The sequence below is a fragment of the Hippocampus comes genome, unplaced genomic scaffold, assembly GCF_001891065.2.
Source record: "Hippocampus comes isolate QL1 unplaced genomic scaffold, H_comes_QL1_v1.1 scaffold156, whole genome shotgun sequence".
Classification (NCBI taxonomy): Eukaryota; Metazoa; Chordata; class Actinopteri; order Syngnathiformes; family Syngnathidae; genus Hippocampus; species Hippocampus comes.
In genome coordinates this window covers 4618796-4644476 of record NW_017805744.1, presented here as the reverse complement: position 1 = coordinate 4644476, position 25681 = coordinate 4618796, and the positions used below count along the sequence as shown (strand labels likewise).

Genomic DNA, 25681 nt, shown 5'->3' with positions numbered 1-25681 from the left:
TAGGTGTAGGCAGTCTCATTTGCCGAGCTCCGAGATAATGTCAGTTCATAGTCGTTTCCCACGGGAGAAAAAAAAACAAAAAACTAGTTATCCTTTGGGGTGGCCCAAACGATTTGAATACACAGGATTAAACGGTACCCATGCTGAAGGCTGACATGATGTGTTTCGGTAAAATGATGGAATGTCTAGTGCGAGCTTCTGTCTCTAATTTTGCATTATTTTGTAAGCCGAAGTATGAAATGATACTGGGTTTAAAACAAATTTGCTTAGTGAAAGTTGTGTTACTTGACTAATAACACACAAATCATTGTAAATTCTCACTCCCGATCAAATGAATATGAACAACAAAAACGTGGGGGCAAGGTGTCAGAACAAACATTTTCGAGAAGGAAAACATGCTAACAAGTGCATAGGAACATTACTCGGTCACAGAGATGAAGAACCGGAGAGAACAGTGAGAGACAAAGTAGGGTTTCTCTTGTGTAAGTCTTTCTGGGAAAAAAAAAACATTACGGCAAATGGTTTAGCTCCTCGAGCATAATGTATTGGTTTACCGTTTCAGGCCGAGCCCAAACATGCTTGTCCTTCCTCACCACAAGGCCCATTAACCTGATGTGCTCTGGGCTACGATCTACAAAAAAAAAAAGAGGATGCCTGAAAGCTTTCACGTTTCCATGACATATTGTGCTGCAGACTACTTTTTTATATTGTTACATCCACAAAAGATACAACGTTTCAGACTGTAGTCAAAAAGGTAAGCTTTGGACAACCAGCTAGACAAAAAAAAAACAAAAACAAAAACAAAACAGACAAGATAAAATTGTCACAACACACTGGAAAACCATTTCAAACCAAGAGACTCTTGTTTTCAGGGTGTATTTTTCCAGCAGCATAATGTAATTGCAAAAGTGCAACCTGGCGAGCCCATGCAGAGAGGCCTTGGCGTAAAGCCACGCTTATTTGTTGAGATTACTTCAAACCGTATACTTTGGATCTGTGTGACACGTGTCTTTGAATTTTGGATCCAGCAAGATTCCAAAAGCGCTGACGTCGGTTTGCTCGGGTCTCTTGAAGGGCAGCGCGGCTGGTGCAGATGGTGAGGATACATTCATGACGAACAGTGCGGATACAGACGTTCGGCTCCATTTACAATAACTTCCGAGATGGGGTGGGGGTGTGGCGGATATCAATACGAACCCCTTGTCACAACTTCCAACATCAGGACTTTTGTCCCCCAGCTATCTTCCCCCATCATAGAACACCTCACACCCTAGGAGCGTTAATGAAATCTACATCTCTGTCTGAGAGGATATGAAAAAAAAATAATTACGGTGGAACTGGAATTATTACGCTTCACAGTGCTCGAGGGTTGAATATATTTTCCATCATGGTATAATCTTGGCAGTGTTGACTACCACGGTGGTTTTTGGTGCTCTCTTAATCAAGGCTTATGAGCCTATTCATTTGATGAAAATATTTGCATGAGACGCAGTGACAAAGAACGAAACTGAAACGGAGGACTGGGCTTGAAGTTCAAAATACGGTACAGTTCAAAGTACGGTACAGTTTGCGCTTTGGTCCTCAATGCCTAACAAATGGCGATGAAAGGTCCTTGTGTTTGACACGGTTACACACTGAACCAGTGACGGAGGGCATTGAGGGATTGGAGGTGAATGCTGGGGTTCCAGTCTAAGTCAATTTAACCAACGAATTCAGTCTACGAGATCCCGGTCAGCCTCGAGCAGATCCATCTGAGAAAGATTAACTCCGAGTTTTAATGAGGGTAAGGATCAAAGCCTCGACCACCTGTGCTGTGGAAGAGCTGGCGGACTGGCAAGGCAACTGTACCCGACTCGAAGTAGGCAAAAGATCACCTCTGCAAAGGGCCCCGGCGTGGATACATGATTATATTGTACTACACGCAATGAGAATAATGCTGTTTACGAAAATATGTCGATTATAAGCTTTAAATGTTGCGAACTCTATGATTGTTTTATATGATAGACTGCTCTAGTAAAAGCCTCTATGCTAGCACCCTGAGGAAAAAAAATAAAGACTGAAACACAAAGCGAATAGATAAACAGTGATGTATTCCAGTATGATGCAAAGGCATATTGTTTGATCAAAGGTTTAAAAGGCGAGATAGGATTAGACAGCAGGACCATTAGTGATGGACTAATCTAGATTTGGCGCATAAACCAAGGAATAATGGAGTAAAGGTGGGTGAGTATCCCGCGAGATTTCTCATTTGTGTGGTTTTCTTACAAGTAACGCAGGGCAATAAATCCAGGCATCAAGAAGATGACTGTTTTTGAAGGTGTAGAATTCAACTGATCCAAACCGGGAGTATTTTGGCCAGGGGTGTCGTGCCATTCTCATTATTTTAGTCTAATTGAAATTATATAGGTCAACTTTGAGTCACCCCTGACTTCAAATGCATGTCAGTGTTTCAAAACTCGAAAAACAGAGGTAACTTTTTCACAAGCAGTCAGCATTTGTGGAGAGGCTCCATTATTTGGCACTTCATTAAAAGGCATGGCGGGTCTGTCCGTGGCGCAGACCCCCCCTGCCAGTTAACAGTCGTGTGGCAGGAAGGTGCTCGGCTTTTGGAGTCAGGATTGAAAATGAGATTTGAGTTTTAAGACTCATTTGAGTTGATGCATGCTGCTACAGAGCTTGAGGGCAGTTCCGAACACCGAACAAGCTTCAGGTTTCAGAATCTCCTAAACATAGTAGAAGTTCTGTCATTTAAACAGACCATTTGGATATTATGTGTGACATAGTTCCAGTTGAAAATGAAGCTGTATGTGGATGGCATTCGAAGATGCAAAGCACAGTCAGATGCAACACTCCTGCTTTTATCATCGCGCATGAAGTAATAGTAGAAATCCAGACCTTCAAATGATGATAAAAATGATCTATGCCTAATTAACCATTGTATGATTAGCGCCTTCTTCCTTAACCATCGCCATTAAGCTGCTACACAGTGACAAAATCGGGGGCCCACAGTAACCTCAAGTTACACTGACTGAAGGAAAACGACACAATGGAGAAATGGCGGATGCTGTAAGAGAGAGCGTCTGAACCATGTCATGCTAAGTGTGTAAGACACGGCTATGATCGGTGTCTAAAAAGTAAATGATAGGAAAAGGAAAAAAAAACAACATTTGTGAGAAGACAGAGAGCTCAAGTCATTTAAGGTGACAGAGGAATAGATTCAGATAGCTAGGGGCTCAAAAACTCCCCCCTCCCCTCGCCCTCCAATCATTGCCCTCTCTCATTCCTCCTTCGAGCTAAGGATTGAGCGGCTTGTCCTGATTTTTTTTTTTCTTGTGGACAGAGTTGCTTGAAGAACCAGCAGGTGCTATGGACATCACTCTTCAGGCCGGGCAAGCAGAGGCCCTTTAGCAGCAAGGCCCCCCATGGCAAAGGAAGAGCATAGAAATCAGAACCTGGGGGAGGGCGCTTAAAGCAGTGCCTACAAAACAGAAACACAAAAGTCTCATCGGCACGTGCCTTCTTGTTTCTTTCTTTCTTTTTTTTTTTTTGTTCATGACTCACACAGACATGTCAATTTCCCGTCCTGTTGAGCGACATCAAACAGAACTTTCTTTGTGCGGCACCACGTGTTGCTTTGAAGAAAGAGTGATGTAAAGCTTTATCCAGACATGTCTCAACCAGATTTCATAAGGCCTTTAGTAAAGAGTTCCACAGTATATGTCTCATCTCCAACACAAACCCAACTTTATTCTACACCTGCGACACGGGATCAGCGCGTCTCCAAAAGGATATCTTTTATCTTCCTTTAGCGTTTTATCTTCGCCCAGCCTGTGATCATTTCCCAAGATTCCCCATAAGTTTGAGCTCTGTTGCATGAAAACAAGTGGCTTTAACTGATCAGGGCCCATTCTTTTTTCTTTCAGGTTGGCATAGTTCTGCAGTCATGTAATGCCCAGTGAATTGACGCGCATGGATCTGATCTGCAGAGAGTTGTCTATCTATTTTGTTTGCTGGGTCCTCAGAATGATGTCACTACTGCTGCTTGAGGTCATACCCCTTATCCATCCATCCATTTTCAACACCGCTTATCCTGAATGGGGTTGCGGAGGGTGCTGGAGGCTAACCCAGCTGACTACGGGCAAAAGGCAGACTACACCCTGAGCTGATCGCCAGTTAGTCGCAACGCACATATAGTGACGAACAACCATTCACACTCACAACCACAGAGGGAACCGAACCCCTTATCCCAAAGGAGGACTTGTAGAACGCCTCTTCATTTTTGATGGGGGAAAAAAAACAAAATCACTGGAACATTAAGCACAAAGCTTTCTCACAAAGGCCGTCGTAGGGCTTCCAGAAATCGCCCGTGGCTTCAAAATGTGTAATATCCTGTCGTCTGCCTGGCTTTTAGACGCTTGGCTTTTATCAAATTGGCCGAACGGAATGTTTGAATGTGAGAGCTTGCGATCAAGAAGATGTCTTTCATCTCACATCTGGAACATGTCAGAATGAGACGTTCACATTGCCCGCGGCATCTCACAGAATAAAAGATGATCTGTCCAAAGATCCTCGGATATTCGGGTGGCGAGATGCTGCTCAATGGCACTCAGAGGGTGGATGGGTACCACCACTACCATCACCACCTCAAACTACAGGTACAATTTTTGACTCGGCTGTGGTTTTAGAAGTGGTTGTGATTGTGCATTCTTGGCGTTGAAGTCATTGCAGCCAAACGGACTCAAGGATGCAGGCAATATATTCTCTATTTGTCCTAAAATTGAGGAATACTCAGTGATGACTTTAGATCGGAAGCAAATGAGATTTAGTCTCTTATAGGGTCCTTATTATAACAAATTTACTGGTACTACCAGGCTAGTTCTACGACCCCACCCCTAGCCAACTAACCTTTTCCTATAAGTCTGTAAATTAGCAGACTTTGATCTAGAGAGGGGTGTTAAATGATGTTTGCAGAGACAGCGTTGTGATTTGCTGAACCATTCACTTTTCAGAGCCACTTTCTTATTGTGTTGCAAACACTGAGCACTCACAAGTGGTTCTGAGGGTTTTCCCTTTTTCTCTTTTTTATGGTTCGACCAAGAATACCGGGTGACTAAGGTTCTGTCAAATGCGTGTTATTTCTGAATGTCACTCATTGTTTAGTATTGTTCTGCGCCCTTGAGAGTCCTGAATGGAAGGCACGATGATCAACTTAAAAGGAACTATGACTAAAAAATAGAAAAACACAATGAAGATCATAATTCTCTGCGGATTGTAAAACCTCCGCCTCACCGTTCACATTCCTCGAAACTGATTAACCATGCCAAGACATCAACAGGCTGCAGCCTCGACTCACTTGGGCTTGAATTTATGGTCGGCCTCTGCAGGTCAGTGTTTTTTTTTTTTTTTTTTGCATGGAACCTCCTGGGGAGTGGCGGAAGGCGGGGATATTGTTCCTATGTTTCTTGTTTCTTAGCACATTTGGGTATTTCTGAACGCATACATATGAACATGTTGCTGTGACTTTACATTCAGACATTGCGCAATGTGCAAACACTGGCGAGTGCATAGGCCAACCATGTGTATACACTGTACATTTGATCATGTTGCCTCAGCATGTTTTAGTTTCTCGGTGACGCCTCGTCTGTTTTCTTTTGAAATACAGGGAGTTTGCTTTGGTTCAGCCCAGAAAATCAAACTGAATAGGTGAGAAGTAAAATATTGTCTCAGATTTTTGATCAGGGATTTTTCACACAACGGCTTGTTTGGCTTGACAGCAAAGTTAAACATTCTTTTAAGCACCGGAGGTTAAGATGAGAAACCCAACTCTCGAAAGTGTTATCTCTGTTAAAGAGTTATTTATAATTGACTCAGTCCGCTGGACAGAACCCATTTATTCCAGTGCAATCAACCCAAAGGTTAAGTTTCTAACAATATCAATCTCCCATATGGTTAAATGAATGACATTGCCGAAGGACCCACCTCTGTCATACAATAAAGGCAAGCAAGTTCATTAATCTGTTGAGACATGCCCTTTCTTCTCAAGTCAACAATAGCATTCTTTTGGTGAATTCAGACTTTCCGGGACTATTGTGACATTTTGACTGTTTTATGCTCAGGAACCTTTCAAACTGACTGAACGCTGCCCAAGAAACGTGACGAGCCTTGAACCTCACCTTGCTCTAGAACGGCATTGGCCCCTTGTGGGAAAGACGGGGCCGTGGGCGTCTCCTCTTCCAGCCGGCTGGCCTGTGGCTCTGACCGCCCCTCGAAGGGCTTTGCTGCACCAGCTTTCTCACTGGAGCTGCTTCCTCCAGCTCTCTGCCGTGATCCATGGAGGCCATTGGACCTGCAAGATCCAAACACAGATACGCAACCAATAAATTCCAATCACATTTTGATGATGCTCTACGAACAGAATGTGGAAAAAAAACAAGGAGATAACGGATGAGGTGCCATGAGAAATCTATAGGTATTTTCATTTTTTGAGCCTACCCCGCATCATTGTTCATCAACTGTGTGTGGCGGGAGCTAATAGAGAGCAAATTTAAACAGCTCATCTCTTGTGTTTCATGTCACGGTCACTCTGCCTGTAGATTCTAATAAACACCTCACAGTGACAGAATCTTGCCGAGGTGGACCCTGTCGCTTTGTTTGGTCCCAAGATTAGAAATGAGGCTGAGTGTGTGTGTGCGCGCGCGTGCGCGCGCGTGCGCGCGCGTGAACGTCGGTGTGTTTGAGAGTAATCCCAGATGTTCTTAGCCATTGCTGAAGTCTGGCCTGGTTTGTGTAAGAGCCTGTGGTCCTCCTCTGTTGTGCCTCGAAGTGCTCAAAATGTCATAAACTGAAAACACACTGATTTGCAATGGGATATTTATAGTAATCATTGACTCCATATCAAATTTTTATCACCCCATAGAACACATAGTAGTACAACTGAGCTGAGGTGAGGATAAATTGTTGAAATGATTGATGCGTTTCTCTTCTGATGTCTAATTTCTTCTTATTAGAAACCAGTTCAGTCTTCCCTCTGTTTCCTTTTTTCAATTTTAGTTCGCCCATTTCCTCTGCATCCCTAAGACTTCTTCAAAACAAAAACAGAGGGAACACCAATTCCTACTGGGCACCGTCAAAAGCTGATTCAAAGTACTGACATAGGGGTCATGACATTCCTGTTTGCTCAGAGACACTGGCACCATTTTTAGAGCTCCCAAAGTGTGACCTTTGGAAGCTTTACAAGGGCTCGCTTGAGGACACAGCTTGAGATAAGACACAGGGTGGACTGCAGAGGTGAGGCTGGAAGGGAAGCAGCAGCTCAAGTCACAAAAAAGGTTTGCCTGAAGTTAAAAAAAAAAAAAAAACTTAAAAAAAAACCCCAACAAAAACACTGCTGCATTTTTCATAAAATTGACATGACTGAAAGTTAAGTAGCTGGGATGTTGTGGGGTTTTTTTTTTTTGGTTGGTTGGTTGGTTTTTTTTTGCCCAATTTTTGGTGTCAAGTTGCCAACCTTTCATTAATGGGTACGTATTCTACCAACATTTATACCTGGCGAGTCTCCTCCGATCCACTTATAATTTGTGCTTTGGTGAGATACACACAGCAGTTTCCTCCCTTACATTCAGAAGAATAGTGATGCCATTCTAAACATGGACAACATACCTGCATGTTTTTGTATTCAGCTAAAGAGCATTCCGGTATCTTAATATATGTCATTCTCAATGCATACATAAAAGATCCAGCCTTCAACAAAAAAAAATATTTAAAAAATAACCACAAATCGTGATATTTTTTTCTTGTGCAAAAAGGTATCACAATTACCATTCAAGGACAGCACAAAACTGCTGAGTAGCAAACTAATACTAATTGCAAAATAAACTCACCTAACATTTGTATATGCATGTCATTCCAAAATTATTAGGCCTACTCCTGTGTAGGGTGGTATGAGGCCCAGTGTAAGCGCAACCAAGCGATGTCTTCCATCGAGTGGCGAATGGTGACATGACAACTTAAAATCGTATCCCTCGCATTCGTGAGAGATAGGGATCTCGCCAGCCTTCAAATAGCGAAGATCCGCATATAATTGAAACGCAGTGAAATGTATGAGATTTTTTTTTGTTTGTTTGTTTGTTTGTAACCCCTAAAAATTCTTCAGAAAAAAGATGATAAACCACAAATATGAATTTCCCAGGGAAAACGGGGGTTGCCCATCCTCCCAAAACAGGAAAAAACAACACAAAACAAACAACCCTCCCAAAAATAAAAGTTTCAAAAAAAAAAAAAAACTGAAAAGAAACAGCTTCATAATTCACACTTTTGTTTTTTCAGGTGATATGAGGTTTTAGTAAAGGTTCACTCAGACGATGGGTGGGGGCTGCATGTGGACCACCAGTTGCCCATCCCTGTCCGAGGGTGTAGATTGATTTTGAAGGTGGACCCCCCGCCCCCCCCCCCACACACACACACACACACTTAGCATTCATATAAAATGCGAGTGGAAGCTTCATTCTCTCCAAACATTCTTCTCTAAGCTCCCCAAGGTTGATTTTATGAGTGGTTAGAAGGCTTTTGAAGCTTTTTCTATGATTAGCAACCTTCAGCTGCACCATCTGAAGAAGAAATGTCAAAAGAACAACTGGGAGCATTTGAATGGCATTCATGAACTGTGTCACTGAGCTCGTTCATTGAGTATTTTGTACGTTATCCCTGAAATGCCAGGCATCTCGAGTTCCATTTCCACACTAATCCCCTTTAGCAAGCATATTACACGCTATATTTGCGGCAGAACACTAGGCTAATTCATAGACTGGGGGAGGGAAAAAAAAATCTCTGTTGCACATTTCCGCCTCTAAAGCCCATTTTTGCCGCAAGGAGCTGTAATCTGCACATTATCCTTTTGTTATTGTTCCTCGATGCAGAATAAAAGAGGGACGTTTGCATATTCTTAAAATATTTTGCTCATTTCTTTCCAATCCATGAGGCTGAACGTTAATACACGCCTTGTTTAGCTAGGTTTTAGGGCAAATTGAAGCATCCTGGAAGGATTTAGCCTTTCGTCTGGTGAAGAAACTCATTATTTAGGCACAGTCACCTTTAAATCACATAGACAACATGCTTGCACCATTCAAAATTTTTAAGGTGTCCACTTGTGCCTCAAAGACAAATGTCAAAACAATGAATATATTGATCACACACACTTGATGAATTGCTTTGATTGGTGTTACCTGAGGATTTGGCAAAAAAGTCAGACAACTATATAGCTAATGGTGGCAATGACGACCTTTCTTATAGGAAAGTTTTGATGGCACTAGAAAGATTATCACAGATTTGGGGAAGAAATACACATTCTAAATATAACATATACCATCATTTAAAGATTTGGTATTGCGCCTACAGCTGCCATCACACCTTTATGTCCAGTGGATCAACAAAATGACACAATCAGACCACTAAAACTCATCTGCAGTCCCAGTTACTGATACTATCTCATCCCAAGGCTGCAATGAGACAATTTAGAAGTCCACCCGCACAGCAGCCTGTCAGCAACCGCCGTGCACTGGGAGGAACATATTGGCCAATCTCAATAAATCCATTCCGTCAAAACAGCCCAGTGATCAGTTTGGCAATATAGATAAACACGTGCAACCGGTGAGGAAAGTATTACAGAGTGACTTATTTGACAGACAGCAACATATCAGCCCTGTGCAATACAGACGAGAAACGGGATAAGGAATTTTGGTTGTTGTCGTGGAAAAAAAAATATGTGTGTGTGTGTGTGTGTGTGTGTGTGTGTGTGTGTGTGTGTGTTTGTGAGAATATATATATATATATATATACATATATGCATAGTTTATCTCCACAAACAACTGAAATTGGAAGCAGTCCCTTTATTATCTGCTTTAATCTTTTTCCCAGGAGAGATGCCCGTGTTTCTCTTAAGCTGCAAAAGCACGAAGCTCGCCGGGTAACATATGTCTGACATCAAGAAACCTCTTAGCTCTTCTCTCTGATGACCTTGGACACCCTCTTCTCTCGTCTCTGAACTCTTATCTTCCCGTTGCTAATTCTCAAATTAAAGTTTCATACATGGAGAATTTGAAGAATGTTGGTTGTTTCGGCGGAGATGGATACAGCGTGCGGTGTGGTAGGATGCAAATTAAGTTTAAGTAGGGTGGCAAATAGTTGTCGGTGCAAAAGAGGAGCTGCTTGATTCTCCGCTTTGGTTTCGAAACACATCCCGAGGCGATGTGTTTCCTTTCTTCAAATGGCCTGCTGTCCATCTTATCACGGTTTGGGTGCAAAGAAGAATGCTGACAGCTCATCCTTGTTGCGCTGTCATCAGCACCACAGCATTAAGGCATATAATATATAACTTCCAAGGAAAAAAAAAACGGCCATTCTCTGGCTTAATGCCAAGTTCATCAGCTGCCCTCATGACTGGTGAGAACAAACTGCACATCACAGTGCTGTCAATGGGCCCGAGCTGCTTATGAATAGTCGTAAAGCTGATTTGTGTGAACCGAGTGCCAAAACAACCACATAACAAATGACTGCGCTCGTAAATGGAGCGACAACACACATTTTTCTGTCATTAGAGCAGCAAAGATTAACAGACACAAGACGGCGAGAGAAACAATAGCGGCGAGCACACAGAGGCCGCTGTGTTCGGAGGTAACGTCGCAGCAAATGAAAACAAGCACCGTAAACCGTGGCCACCGACGGTTAATCCATGTTCCATATTCTCCCATTGATTGTCTCTTGGATTTTAATGGCCGTTTGTTTACCCGCCTTGCTTGTCGCTCTGCTGCGTCGGACCAAGTGTGAATCAATCGTGTCGCAATCGCATTGATCAAATCAAATCTCACGGTTGGATGAGCTCCTCACGAGCGTTTAATCTCTCCGCTGCGTTCACTTTACTCTAAGTCACATCGTTTATCTGACACGTCCGCGACACAGACTATAGATTATAGAGATGTGTGCGTGATCAAACTGTGAGAAGAAGAAGGAATGTTGCCATCAGGGTGTATTTAACTTTATGTACTGATTTTAGGCACCGCGTGAAATGTAAAAATACTTTTCAAGCAGCTATTTGACAAATAAATAAATAAATACAAATACATTCAAATTCTTATTCTGTACATTTAAGATCAGTGATGCATAACTGGTGGCCGTAATGTAAAAATACTTTTCAAGCAGCTATTTGACAAATGTGGCGTGGCTATAATGCCAAGAGAAGGTGTGATTTGGCACTTTGGCATGTTAGTCAAGAAATAAACAAATAAATAAAAACAAATACATTCTTATTCTGTACATTCAAGATCAGCGATGCATAACTGGTGGCCCGCGGCCTGTTTTGCTGAGTCACTCCTGAGTAATCCACCACCATACCCCCCCAAAAACTTTTTGGGGCCCAAATTATAAACATGTTTCCTCTACTGTAGCGGACACCAGCATACACATGCGGATTTGTTTCCAATATTTTAATTTGGTTTAGATTCTATTCATGTTCCAAAAATGTTTATTTTGTGTGTATTCTGTTTTATTTTTGGGGAGCAAACCCCAGTGTTTGGTGGAAAATGCATATTGAAGGTTTATCAACATCTATTGTAGAATTTTTTTGGAATTTACAACAAAAACAAACAAGCCAAACCCCAGTGTTTGGTGGAAAATGCATATTGAAGTTTTATCAACATCTATTGTAGAATTTTGGGGGAATTTACAAGAAAAACAAACAAAAAAAAATCCCAATAGATTTCAGTGGCCATGAATTACACATGGATTTTCACATTTTTTGTCCATTGATTTCAGTGGCCATGAATTACACATGGATTTTCACTGTTGGCTGGCGAGCACATTTTTTGTCCTTATTTCAAATGGCCTTTTTGTCGTGCATCCGGTTAGGAAGTGCGAGGTCCGTGCGCTGATGAAAAATTGTGGCCTCCTACATCATTAAAGTAGACCATCCCTGCAATGGCCTTTTTGTCGTGCATCCGGTTAGGAAGTGCGTGGTCCTATGTGGTCTCCAAGTAGCGCTGATGAAAAATTGTGGCCTCCTCCATCATTTAAGTAGACCATCCCTGCTTTAGGCTGATCACGAGTCAGTTGCATTGGAATATTCAGTAAGAACGAAAGTCAACACTTTCAACAAAGAAGCTTTCAGCTGTTTAATTCCACTCCCATTTGTACTTTATTGTCAAACTAAACTGAGAAGAGAATTACATGTTGTGTATTTAAAACAAACATATCCCCGATGATAAAAATAGTGGTTCACTAGACCATACAGTACGCCGGCCCTCGTAACAATGAGTTGATGACTACAACACTGGTTCATAAATATAATAGCCATCTCCACGTGTCATGCAATGATTCCTCCCGAGCTTATGAACTATGGTGGAATGATATTACTTTTGCCTTCCTGAGCGCCTTTGGTGCTTTTGCAAAAGCAAAAAAAAAAAAAAAAACGTTCAGTGTTTGGGTTGGTAAAAATCAGACCTCACCTCTCTCAAATGGGGCATACATTTTGGTATTTGATTGAATTTTAGATCCCTTTGATAGAAGGATAAAAATGGTCAGTACAAAGAGTCTATTTTGGTCACACAATAGAATTGAGTGTCAATGTTGTCTCTCTCCAACTGCACAATTACAATTTGTTCCTGACAATTGTTGTCGATGATAAAATAGATAAATAAACAAGAGAATAACACGCTCTGTGGCCGCAGCCTATTATATGAGCAATGTGCAAACCTTCTGGGTAAACAAACATCATTTGCCTTCACTGTGTAGAGGAAGAATGAGTTCCCTGGAGGGTGTAGCCATGGTTATCGCGTGACGTCGGAGGAGCAGACCCTCTGTCTCTACCGTTCGCCTCCCTTTCTTCATTAACTAAAAGGAGGTGAGTGGCATTAGCCGGTGAATCCACACCGTTAGCAAAGACGCTAACCCGCACAGTCAGACGGGCCTGAGATGCTTGCCACCGAGTAAGCACATTAGCGGATGAGGATGATTTAGCCGGGATGAAGTGTTAATTGTGTTCGAAGAATCCTAACATTCTCTTAGCCTTTAATAAGCCCTCACGCTGTCACAGCTTCGCAATGAGGGATTTGCCAGGTCTTGCCGTACACGTTCATCCTGCACATATGGGAAGGTGTCGAAACAAGGAGGGAGCTCTTCACAATCCAACATTTAGTGTCAGATATGATGCTCATCGCAGACGCTCATCCCCTCACCTCCCTCAGTAATTCTGGGCCTCGGCAGAAAGTGGTACCAATTGCTGACTTTAAGACCACGTTACCATGGCAGCCACCATGAAGACGTTCAGTTCGGAGCAAAATCAATGACACTGTCGGTTGAAGTCATCCAAGTTATAATCCATGGGTATCCAAACTACAGCCTAGGGAGCATTTGCAATTCGTTATCCTTTTTTAGCTTTCCTTTCCACATGCTATAATTAACAATTGACACAGCCGATGTTGTTTGCTAGCATTACATTAATTGCTTTCTGCACTTGGTGGCAAAAAGAGCACATGTGTTCTCATCTTTCACATCGGCAGTCACGCAATTCGAAATCTCGACCGATGTGAATGGGTCAAGGTCAGATTAGTTCAGGTTGTTCTTAATTTTGTTCAAAGTCATCAAAATCTGCACTCACACCGACCCCCTGACTATACATAAAGTCTTGAACAACCTTGGTTTCAGCCTTTCCTAAATTGTTTCTCAAATTGCTTAGAGTCATGAGTTCTATAATAATTCAAATGATGAGCTGACCAAGCAGTTTAAAAGGCAAAATTGAATCTTCACACTTACCTTCATGGCTGACCAGTTCCTTCTTCATCAAAAAATTAAAGTGACATATCTAACAAAACAGGCTTACTCAAATATATCTAACCTAACTATTTTCACATGTTATAGTTTAAAATTATTGTTGTTATTATTGTTACTGTTGTTGGCTCACTTGTGCGAGCTTCGATTGAAAGTCTGGACTACTTTCAATCTTTGCTCCCACAAGTGAGGGAAGGGGCAGAATTTTACCAAACTCCTCAGACTATGCATCATTCAAGAGCGTGAATAGATTGTTTCCTCAAGCTGTTATCCTCACTCTAAATTGGTTAATAATGCGGAAAAATAACAGAGTACACATGAGACCAGCAGTATTGTTTTGTAAAGCAATATGAAATTGACCATAGTCTGTGAGATTTTTATCTGACAGTTGTGATATATAAAAATAATTATTAATCATTTTTAAAAATTGCTTTTTATATCTTTACCTACAATGATGGATGGATTTTCGTGTCTTCAAGGTGAAGAAGTGGCCCTTTCATCCTTCGATTTTTCTCTATGTTTTTTCTCAAATTTTTTTACTAGGAGCACAGTGCCTGCTAACCTGAAATTTTAGGGGTGCAAGGACAAAATTTAGGGCCACACATGAATCACAAATCACCTTGCAGAGTGAATATTCACATTTTCACCTTATGGAAATGAACTGAATCTGATATAGGTATCGCAAAAGTTTATCAGCAACACCAACTAAAAATATTCACAAACAACTATTGTTTTTCTATATCAGCAGGTGTACTGGTAGCACCAGTGAGAATGGATGATGAATTTAGTTGCACTGCATCAAATTTTAGGGGCAGTCTGCACCTCTGGCACGTGGAAAAGGAGTTTCCACACCACTGTTCTAAACTCATAGATTTCATCAACGTACCGGCATACCTTACAGTTGGAATTAATCTTATCTGTGATGTTAAGCCTCCTCTGCAGCCTCAGGGGGATTTGTTTTGTGTTGTCTTTGATTTTTGCTGGGAGCTGTTTGATATGCAGCATTGTTGTGCTGCGATAATGCTGCGCTTGTGGCCAAGCTGAAGGCCGCCTTTGTCCATTAGGGCACCAAAGTGCATGAAAAGTTTCTCCCGTTTATTGCAGCTTTCTAACTCAACCCCCATAATACCCACAGAGTGACGGTTCAGAGAAAATTCAGATGAAAAACAAGCAGCCCGCTACTTTCTGCAGATGTCCCTTTGAGTCAGCCTGCCTGCCTTGTGCCCGAATTAGAGAGCGTATGAAATGATGAGGTGTGAGACGGCGTGCTCGCCGATGATCAGAGCGCTGCCAGTTCAAAGGGCCGCCGGCAGCAGCACTGAGCCGGCTAATGAAGCTCTCGACTACCCTCGCTACTTGACTCTGCCTGGCGCTTTATTCCCAGTCACACTTCTAGTTGGAAGGGTGAATTTGTGGCTACAAGGTTACTGAAGGTTGGGGGCCTTTGTACTCCGGCAGCAGGACTAAGTAACTCCTCAAAACTTTTCTCTGGCAATCGAATCTGAATTCGCTCCACCTGCTGCAAGCCCAAACAGCAGTGATGGAAGATGGATCCAGTTAAAGTCTACAGTCTTAGAAAAATATGCATAATTACCACCAAAAGGAAGACTGAAGAAATTGAAACAAGACCAAAGTTATCCACCAACGAGGCCAGCAACCATTCCTTGGTTCTGTGGATGGAACCAATGTGGTAATTGTAGTCTGTGTGGGTATATGTGATTACAGACCGCTGTTTAAAGTTCTCATGAAATGTCTCATATCCTCCATTTTTCACTTTGGGATAGGCTCCAACACGCCCGCTGCCCTCGTCAGGATAAGCGGTTTGGATAATGGATGGATGAAAAGGTCTTGAATCAAAGCAGTTGTTTTTGTGTGCAAATAGCTGTTGCAATATGGGGATTACAGGAAATCTGACAGAAACTATGAATTACAATGCCCAGAAAATGTTTTTAAATGCCTGTATTAATAGTTTAGAATAACTGTACCACAAGCTGTCATCCCAAAACACTTCAATGCCATTTCAAACTCCTAATGTTACGCTTCAAAACAAATGTCTTGCAGATGATTTAGTTTTGAAAATGAAGCACCAAATGGGCAAAGACTCTCTGTAACTACATCGGCTAGACTTTGCTCCTCCCCCAAAAAACAAAGATCTTTGTCTCTCAGTCCAGATGTATCGCCTCAACATACTTTTCCGACACCAATTACTACTTTCCGATTGGCCAGAGCATTGACTGCACTCGTAAGTGAAAGAGCCCTGTGAATGGGAATAGGTCCGTTTTTCACAGAAAAAAAAACTCTTCACACAGGTGAACTCTTGAGATTTAGCTACATGTCCCTTTTTGGCCCGAGAAAAAGGAGTAATAGTTACCATGGAGAAACGAGTTTGACAGGTTACGCATCACAATTTAATGCTGCAATACAATTAATTGTGCTGCTCTTTCTGGTGTGTCTTGGCCACCTAGTCGCAGCATGATACGAGTAATGCACACACAAACAAAGAAGAATAGTACTTCTTCCTCTACGTCTGCAAATAAAAATAAGCCGCCCAGAAAGATGATGTCATATTATTCACTTTTTGCAGAGGATAAAGAATATATGTCTGTGAGTATATATATAGATATATCATCTGTCTAAATGTGTTGCTCCATCATGTTTGTTCAAATATCTATTGCTTCCAAAATCACATTTGATGAGAAATAGTTTTTGCCAATGACATTTTCTGTCGTTTGCTAGCATTAAGCTAAGCGTACTCTGCTAAGGCAAAGCTACAATGTGCAATTGTTGTTTACAAGTCAAAGCAAAAAACTACACAGAATGAAGCCTACTATCTCGAAAAACTCGTAAATCGGGTCACTTGTATCTCAAGGCACCACTGCACATTAGTGTAAGTTGGATCTTGAGGAACAGGATTGCAGTCCCAATACATCCAGAATTCTTCAGCTGTCTGAGAGGCTAGCATCCTTAAAAACGGCATGTCAAGGGCAAGGGAAAACACACCCCCGCTCTCTCTCTCTCTCTCTCTCTCTCTCTCTCTCTCTCTCTCTCTCTCTCTCTGTGTCATCATCATCCCACCTCCCTCTGGGCTGTGGACCGGCCTTCTCCCATTTGACAGGCTGGAGGAAGAGAAACAGGAGGGAAATGTCACTATGCAGGGGCCTTGGCTCTCCCCACAGCACACTGTATATACACTTGTGATGACAGGAAATAGCAGCCACGTTGCATCAGACTGCGTCACCAGAGGAATATTGTTGGCTCAGATGCTTAACCTGGACACAATGGGCTTAAGATGCTGTGTTGCTTTGAACCATACACATTGATGTATTTGTACTTATTATCAAACCGAACCCAATTATCTTTGGAAGTCATGGTTATCTATAACTGACATGGATGATTGTGTACATCAAAAAAAAAAGCTATGAAATAGATGGTTAGAGATGTAAGATTACCTCAGTGACAGCCACCAGCGTTGCAGATGAACCACAAGGTCTCCCTTGGAATAAACTGTTTCCATTATGTGGATAAATGTTTATAAATGGATTTGCTAATTTTATAAACATCTGTTTCCATTCTCCTGGCAAGGGGCCCAGTAGTGATCCAGGGGAACCACCTGCGCATAGGCTAGACCTCCACTATTATTCAGTGGCAGGTCATTTGACTGACAAGATTTAAACAGTGAAATAGTCACCTGACATACAACAACACATGCATTCCAACGTTGCAATGAGTCTGATGAATAATGCACGATTTCATTCTCCGGTGAGTGATCTCCAGTTACGTGGGGAACGGGAGGGATGCTGTGATTTTCAAATGTTTCATTCAAAGTGAGAACACTGCGAACATGACAGTTTGAAACCACTTGAGAGGCGCCACAGTAGCTTCGTGATGGAAACACGTTGCCCAAAGCCTGTCACACCACATCCCCCGCGGGGGAAACTTGAAAAATTGAGACCGAATCCCACTACAATGGTGAGATCTCCTTTCTTTGCCCGCGTCTTTATTCTCGTCCCAATTCAGACTAGTCCCAAATCAACCGGCTGTGCGTCGATTTTAGCCACATCTGAATTGGTGAGCCTTGATGAAAAATATGTATGGGCTTCGACCAAAAACGGCATGCCCAAAGCAGTTCTTTGACGTCTTTTTCAATTGAGCAATTAAAGCACCTGCATTCCCAAAGAGCACAATATTTATTCTGTGGTAGCTTGTTAATAAAAGTGTCCACTCAGATCTTGATCAGGAATTAGATCTGCCAGGACTACTGCTAGAAACGTATAAACACGTAATGTTTAAACAGAGGGTCGTAAATAATATTTTCACTGGGCACAGGTGGAAAGCGGTTAGCGCGGTGACTATCTGGCTCTAATTAAGGGAGAACGGCAGGCCCTAAGGAAAAGTTTTGATGATCACATGAGGTCTGGTTAGCCAGAACCTGACCCTCTCCATTCCATACGGCCCCATGCCCAGCTCAGGTTATGCCCTCTCCATTTTAAAGGTGGATTTATGAGTTGTATCTTGATGTACTTGTACATGAAATAATTCCCTGTTGAACTTGAAATGCTGTTAATCTGTTTATAAATAAATAAATGATAATAAGAATAAGAATAATAACAAGACTAAGTGACGGTTCATATTTCTAAAAACTTGCAAGTTGGGGCACTCGAAAATCAAGGCAACCCTGTATAAGCTTTTTTCACAATTTAAAATAGTTTGCATGTCATGCTTTTTTTTCAAAATACGCCAAAGAACTGGAATGTGGCTGAAAAGCATGCCACATGTAAATGGGTGACAATGTCAGGGTCAATGGCGAGTTTGGATTCGTTGCTCAGATGACGGGGGCAGAACATGGCAGGCATCTTTACCCGTGGAAGTGACAGTTCATAGCCTACATTGTCTACAGAGTATTTTTATATGATCTGTCTCCATGTGTTGCTGCATCATTTGTGTTCAAATGGTTGCCAGCCAAACGCAGGGTGCACTTAGACAAACATCTCACAATCACACCTAGGGACAATTAATTTAGTGTGTTCCATTAACGTACCTCTGCACCATGAGGCGGACGTGCTAACTAACTAGTTGACCACTGTGTGATATTACATGAAAATACGGTGCACTATCAAGACATTATGTTTGCTTGCTGTCAGCAGTAAATCCCTCAATGCACCAGGGCAAAGCACCACACTTCACAGGTGCTTTGTATTGTCATTTAGAACCTGCTTCCAGCCCCTTGACCGCTCACTGAAGAAAGGTCCTACCTGTCTCTTCCTCACATGTCATGGAAGCTCCTCAGTCGGTGCACACACCCAGGCAAATGTCGTTTAGCACTTTACTAAACTTAACTGCTGTGTCCCAGCAGAGGGTGGTCAGTGTATCAAATGACAGGGACGATGCACGTTTAATATAGATTAAATAAAACCTCAACTCCTCAACGGTCGGAATGGAACAAATCACATCTTTCCGTGTTCAAGTATTTTTGAATACTATTACCAAAAATATGTAACGTACCTAACGCACCGCATGGCTCAAGATCTGCAAGTAACTTGAAGCATCAAATCATGATGCAAAAACTGTATAAATATTTTACTTTCTATTAAATTATGTTATTAAGCCACAGCCTCTATTTATTTTAAAGAAGAATATTAGAGAGTGCTTCATTTATTATAAAACACCTTTCAAATATTGTTTGGAGCAGATGAATGGAATTTTCATTTCATTGCAATGAGGAGACATGATTAGCGATATAAGTGTTTTAAGTTATGAGTATGATCATGGAACTCGCGTCTCAATGAACATTGTATGTCCTCCAAGGTGCGAGACTGCACCACATATCCACAAAATCAATGTCAGCTTTCTGCTGGCTAGAACCATCTGTGCGATTATCGATGAGACAACCCTCCGAGCTCCCACATAGCCTTGCTTCCTTCCAGTCCACCCTTTTATTTTAATGTTCCTAAGCTTTTCTTCTTTAACTTGTCTTTGCCCCCCCCCCACCCCCTCTTTCCGCTGCATCTGCTCTCCAGGGAATATCTAAGTGAGTAGATTTATTCATTCAAACGGTTCTGAATTGCAATATGGCGACCCGGCAGTCACATATGCCAAAGTCTTCACGAATCGCCTGGGTGCGTCGACCCAAAGGTTTGCCTTATATCCCGACCAAATGACTTATGATTTTTCTCAAATCATTTCCTTAACTCCCACTTGCACCGGAGCAGCGGTGGGTGCCATTCACAAAGCTTGTGTCAGCCAGTATTATACAGACGTCTGCATGGCTTTAAAAATGTGCTCATTTGAGCACAGAACGTCTCCATTGGGAACCCATTCTTTACTTCAAACACTCGGCCACAATATTGGGTACACCTGGTCTCAATCCCATGCCATCCAATGCAAGAGCTGGTGAACAAGCCTGCATTTACAAAGACGATGATGATGAAACTTGGTATGAATCGTATCACGCTATTGGAAATTGGATTTAGGCAATTTTTTATGAAAGTTTTCCTCTTAAAATAGCACTCTATAGCAATGTACTGTATAAAAATAAATAACAATTAAACAGTTTGTGCATCATGATTTAATGTTGCAATCAAATTCATTCAGCTGCTCCTTCTGGTGTACCCAACTTGGCCACTGAGAGGCAGGATATTATTGTACAGTCATGCCGACACAAACAAAGAAGAGTGCTCCTACTTGAACTACTTATAATGATGCAAAATGATTGGAATCGAGTTCACTGCCACCACATAGCGCTCATATGTCAAGTTTGCGAACATCAGCTCAAATCTCCAAAAACCTGCAAGGTCCGCTCTCTCATTTCTCAAGGCACTGCTGTACTATACATCACATATTGCATCACCATTTCTAATAATTTTTTTAGCTACATGAGAAGCAAAATATTAGCAATGCATTTTCACAACAACTACAGTGATAAACACTTTTAAGTAATGCTAACAAGACTCATAATATAATTTCTTGCTCTTGTTTTGGATCTCATTGGTTAGAGGTGTACCTAATGAATGGTTGTGTAAGCGTATCTTGCCGAGTCAATTATTGGCTGCCATGCAACCCATTTTGCTGGCTCTAGTTGAGGAAAATTGTATTCTTCCTGCAGTGGACTAGCTCTGACCCACTATGTTTATTAGTGACATGATATCCAGTGCATATGTTTCACAGCACCTTCATTTCTCCAATAATCCCATGATAACATTCTTCCAAAGCGCCACCTCACTTTCATCCAGCACTTATGAAGATATTGCTAGGCATCTGGAAACGTTTAGCTACATTTGTTCTCTCCTCAAGTCACCGTCAGCACATCCAAAGGCACAAACACCCTCTTTGCATTAGCACGCCCCACATAATGATTTACACTTGCCAATCAGTCCAGACCAGGCGCTGTTTTCTGGCCCCTTCTGAGATGCCTTCCTGTTTTGGGCTGTATTTTGACCTGTAACACTCAGTTGAGCACATGAACGCGCTGCAGTGCGGTGCCTTATGCGTGCATCCAGCCCCAACAATACATCAAAGTTTCATACGGAATAATAGCAGCGCTGACAGGCTCACATGATATCGCCCGCTTTCCAGGCAGCCGATTTCTCGTTCAGATAAAAGCAGCCTATCAGGGCCTCATGACTACCTCACCTGTGTAACCCAGCTCGAACAATTACATCTATGTGTGTGTGTGTGTGTGTGTGTGTGTGTGTGTGTGTGTGTGTGTGTGTGTGTGTGTGTGTGTGTGTGTGTGTGTGTGTTCAAGCTGTCATTATGTGTTGCTATGGGATGCAGAGAAATGGATGGCTGCTCATGCGACAGACACAAGGAAGGACTGTTTACGTCTTAAGACTCAGAGTGAGAAAGAGCGATTGGCCACAGGGATGAATTATGGATACCTCATGTCTAAAGCTGGAGCCGACTCTTGAGCCAGAGTGCTTTTCAAGGATGGGTAATTGAAGTGCACAGCGAGAGGATGGCAGTATTACATGGAGAAGGCTGCTCCTTTTTTGTTCGATGATTTTGAATTTTACAAGGTGCTCAGCTACCATTTCCACAACACCAATTTCAGCTGAAAATTGATTGAGTTCTTTTTTTTTACAAGTGTCTTTTTGGCCATTAGTTTTCATGGCAACAGTTTTTAAGAGAGGGTAAACATTTGAAAAGGCTCCCTAAAGTGGAGCTTTTCGAAAAGAGGTTCTCAATGAAAATGAAGCCTTATATGGGCACTTGACAAGCAAAAAAAAGATGAAAAATAAAAGGACCGCAATGTTTTTGTCACATTTGTCCTTAGATCACTTCTCAAGTGAGGTGATAAATATTTGCAGTGGATACAAAAATTCTACAAAAGCCTGTTCAAATGCCAGGTTTTTGTACTACAAAAAAATAAGACCTAGTAATATAATGTAAAAAAACGTTTCATACCATTAACGTGACCTATAACGTGTACAAATCAATAAATAAAAATAAATAAATAATAATTCTATGAATGCGGTTGCACAAGTATGCACACCCTCATATGGGACGTGTTTTTTGGGAGTCAGCACACATCTGACACTGTTTAAAGATAAAGCATCCTCTGATTAGCCCACAATAAATTTCAGCTGTTCTTGTACGATTTTCCAGACTTTTGCTAATGTTTTTGCAAGGTTTTGTTCAAATTAATTTTAAGCAGAGCTGTTTAACATGTTAAAACAAATATAAGCCAACAAAAACATGTTTTTGTGTCCCCCCAGTGGCTCCAAGTAGCGACGTAGTTTGAGAAAGCCTTTGACAACCTTCAAAATATGGCAAATTCTTGATTTATTTATTTATTTGGGGGGGGGGGTTAAAAAACACGGTTTTATGAATGGCACTTTTTTATTGTTGTCCTAAATTGATTTCTTCCCATACAAAAAATTGTTGACTAATTGTATTCAAACCATCACATAGTGTTCATTCACAAACTGAAGTCGATGACGATTGGCCGGTCACGTGCTTACAGTGTTTTCAGTCGGTTTCGCAGGGAAAACGTTTTGTCAACGATGCTACCATTGTTGAAACCTCTCATTGACAAAATGATGCAAAGTTTCCAGTCAATATATCCTCTGGCTTAAACACCACCATGAGTATAAACCTGAAAATCTAGTCTCACTTCATAATTCAACACTACAATTCCTTGGATGCAGCGTCGCTTCCCTGTGCATTTTGCCTTCTTCTTTCACACACACACACACACACACACACACACACACACACACACACACACACACACACACACACACACACACACACACACACACACACACGGCTTAGACAGATGCCCAATGAATCGGAAGAGCATTTGTCTCAAGATAAAAGACTTCACACCCACTGCCTACATGGAAGAGCTTCTTCTGACACCTTTCCGTGACGGCGCATGCTGCTTGTGCCGAGCAGACACACTCCAGCTAGTATCCCTCTCCACACCCAGCACCGTCGCAACACACTTGCTTCCCTTCAGCTCTACCAGCTCCCTTTTTCTCCCTTCCTCGCCATCAATGGAGTTCTGGTACTATACGGTAGCAGCCCGGGGGTTAGGAGGGCTAGGAATGGGAAGCACATAAGCGGCATGACTGGAACAAACACTAAGACGGATAAGCTGTGGTGAAAAGCTGTTTTTTCTCCGTGGGGCTACGCGAGGCGGCGAACATGCTTCGCCACACACAGGGGTGCGAAAAACGACACTGGCCATGATGCTAGATAATTGCTTCTCATTTAGTCGTGCACTCAGTAGCGTCGGACAAAAATAGCGTGTGTCGCTGTACGGAAAATGTGCAGGGAAGCATGGGGAAGTGGAAGGTGCCGCTCTGGTGGATCGATACGCAGAATGGAAAGCACCCTGGTTGCACAGCCTCTCTTTTCTACCTAAGTCTAAAATTTCAGGCATGTAGGCTTATCACTGCAACCAAAATGGACTCAATCACACCTCACGGTCTAAACCCTAATCACCTAAAACCTGTTTTTGTCTTCCCAGCAAATGTAGTTGGGAGGTAAGTGGTCATCCCAAGAATGGCTTGGACGTTTACACAAGGCCTAACTGTTGTTTTTTCACACCATAGTGTTACCTGCATCACATCTGTAGGTTTGGCCCATCCCCCCCCCCCCCCACCTCCCCAAAAAAGCCACCCCTAAACCCTCCCAAGGCAATAATATGCAACATTATACTTCACAGGCATCCAGATATAGTCCAACAGTGGCTAAAGTGGCACTTTACGGAAATGTACTCTGACAAGGCGTCAAGACCGAATCCCGGGAGAGAGGATCCACGCATCCAGGATGTGTGTGTTCTCCTCACCGACCCATCCAACAATTATACAGTCCTCATTACCATCACCACAGAATGCTTCTATAGGCAGTGTGTTGCTCTACTGCACAATCAAAGTCATGGAATAATCATCATGCAATGCAGGTCAGATGGAACACAAGTAATCAATTTGTCAGATTACCTCCTGGGCTTGTGGAACATGTGCCATGCATAGCATACATTTCATAACAACACTCTGCCATGCATCCATCACCCGACACAGACAAGCCCTCAGTTTTCCATTTGCAGCTTGGCTTCACATCAAGGTGAGACGGGGGGATTCATGAGGGGACAATAATGATGCACCTATGCCAGGAGAACAACATTCAAGTTGAAGCCTTTTGAACCACCGCAGTGCAGTACTGTACCCAGCCAGGTGCTCCTATAATCCTGCTGAGAGCCCACACATGCTGGGTAACTGATCAACCACACATACAAACACAGATCAGCCTGCATGAGCATAGACAGGACAGAAATAGAAGAAGGAGGAAAAAGAAGAGAAGGTGCATGAGCGGTGCCTCGCTTCTACTCACCAGCACTGGCAGAACACAGCAGAGACACCAGGAGCACAATCACCAGCGTCAGAATCTTCACATTCATTTCTGCACTCCCCTCTGGCTCGCCGCTAGTCGCTCGCTGATATACTGTAGTGGTGTGTGTATGTGTGTGATTGCGTGTGTGTGTGCGTGTGTGTGTATGTGCGTGTGTGTGTGTGTGTGTGCGTGTGTGTGTGTGTGCGTGCGTGTGTGTGCGTGTGTGTGTGTGGATGGGAGGGAGGAGAGAGAGAGAGCAAGTGAGGGAGACTGTTTGCTCTGCTCTGTGTGTGTGCGCGTGTCTCTGTGCGCGTGTAAGAAATGAGTGTTGTCTAAATGTGTATTTGTGTATCCGTGTGTGTTATATGTGACAGGACCACTCCAATGACTGGAGGAAGCACGTCTCTATCCAAGCTCCCCCACAGTGTGTGTCAGAAAATGAGCAGCCAAGTTCAGCGGAGCTGTGAGTGTCTCTGGAAGTCCTGCTCGCCTCGGATAAGGAGGCTGTCTGGTCATGTGGCTTATGTATCTCAGACCCACTAGGTCACAGAAAAGCCACCTCCCCCCCAAGTCAGTAAGTGTGCATGGGCTGGGAGTTGGCAAAAAGGGAGGGAGGGGTGTGAAGAAGAAGAAGAAGAGGAAGGAGCGTGGGGGGTGCGTGCAGGTTTATGATAATAGCCCAACAGATGCTCTTATTGAAAACTCTTTTGAAATTGCAAAGCAGGGTGACATGCCAGGAATTCGGGGGAATGAAAATAAGCGAGCAAGCTATCGCGGATGAAAGAAGGGAAGGTGCGAGATGAGCTTCCTGCTTTTGTATCGCTAACCCTCGCTCCATTCTTTCAGCAGCGTGCCTCCGGCTAAATAGGTATGGATGGCTTAAATCACCACGCGCCGTTTGAAGTCGGCCACCGTGACAGTTGGGGAGTCACTGCAGGAAAAAACGTATCAATTATTGCTCCCCACCTCCTTTAAGCAGTCATTTTTTGACATTTATTATATTCTTTTCGCAAACAAAGGCCGATAAGAG

The 25681-nt window shown here is 42.6% G+C and overlaps 1 protein-coding gene and 1 long non-coding RNA gene across 2 annotated transcripts; one reads left to right on the top strand and one right to left on the bottom strand.

Annotated features, from left to right (window-relative positions):
* On the bottom strand, window positions 1–24857 carry apln (apelin). Its single transcript, XM_019884113.1, has 3 exons — window positions 24652–24857; window positions 6174–6346; window positions 1–3478 (listed from the first exon to the last, which is right to left on the bottom strand). Exons 1-2 carry the CDS (start codon window positions 24716–24718, stop codon window positions 6180–6182), a joined length of 234 nt encoding a protein of 77 aa, XP_019739672.1. The 5' UTR covers window positions 24719–24857; the 3' UTR covers window positions 1–3478; window positions 6174–6179.
* Window positions 3425–6209, top strand: LOC109524333 (uncharacterized). The gene is made up of 3 exons (XR_002169940.1): window positions 3425–3499; window positions 3924–4655; window positions 6117–6209. It is a non-coding gene; the product is annotated as an uncharacterized LOC109524333 (long non-coding RNA).
* Window positions 24858–25681: the final 824 nt, after the last annotated feature.

Bases quoted from the DNA above. Each gene is read 5' to 3' on its own strand.
- apln (XM_019884113.1), bottom strand. From the start codon at position 24,718: ATGAATGTGAAGATTCTGACGCTGGTGATTGTGCTCCTGGTGTCTCTG. The intron at 6,347-24,651 runs GTGAGTAGAAGC...TGGATCTTGCAG, and splicing joins GCTGTGTTCTGCCAGTGCTG to GTCCAATGGCCTCCATGGAT.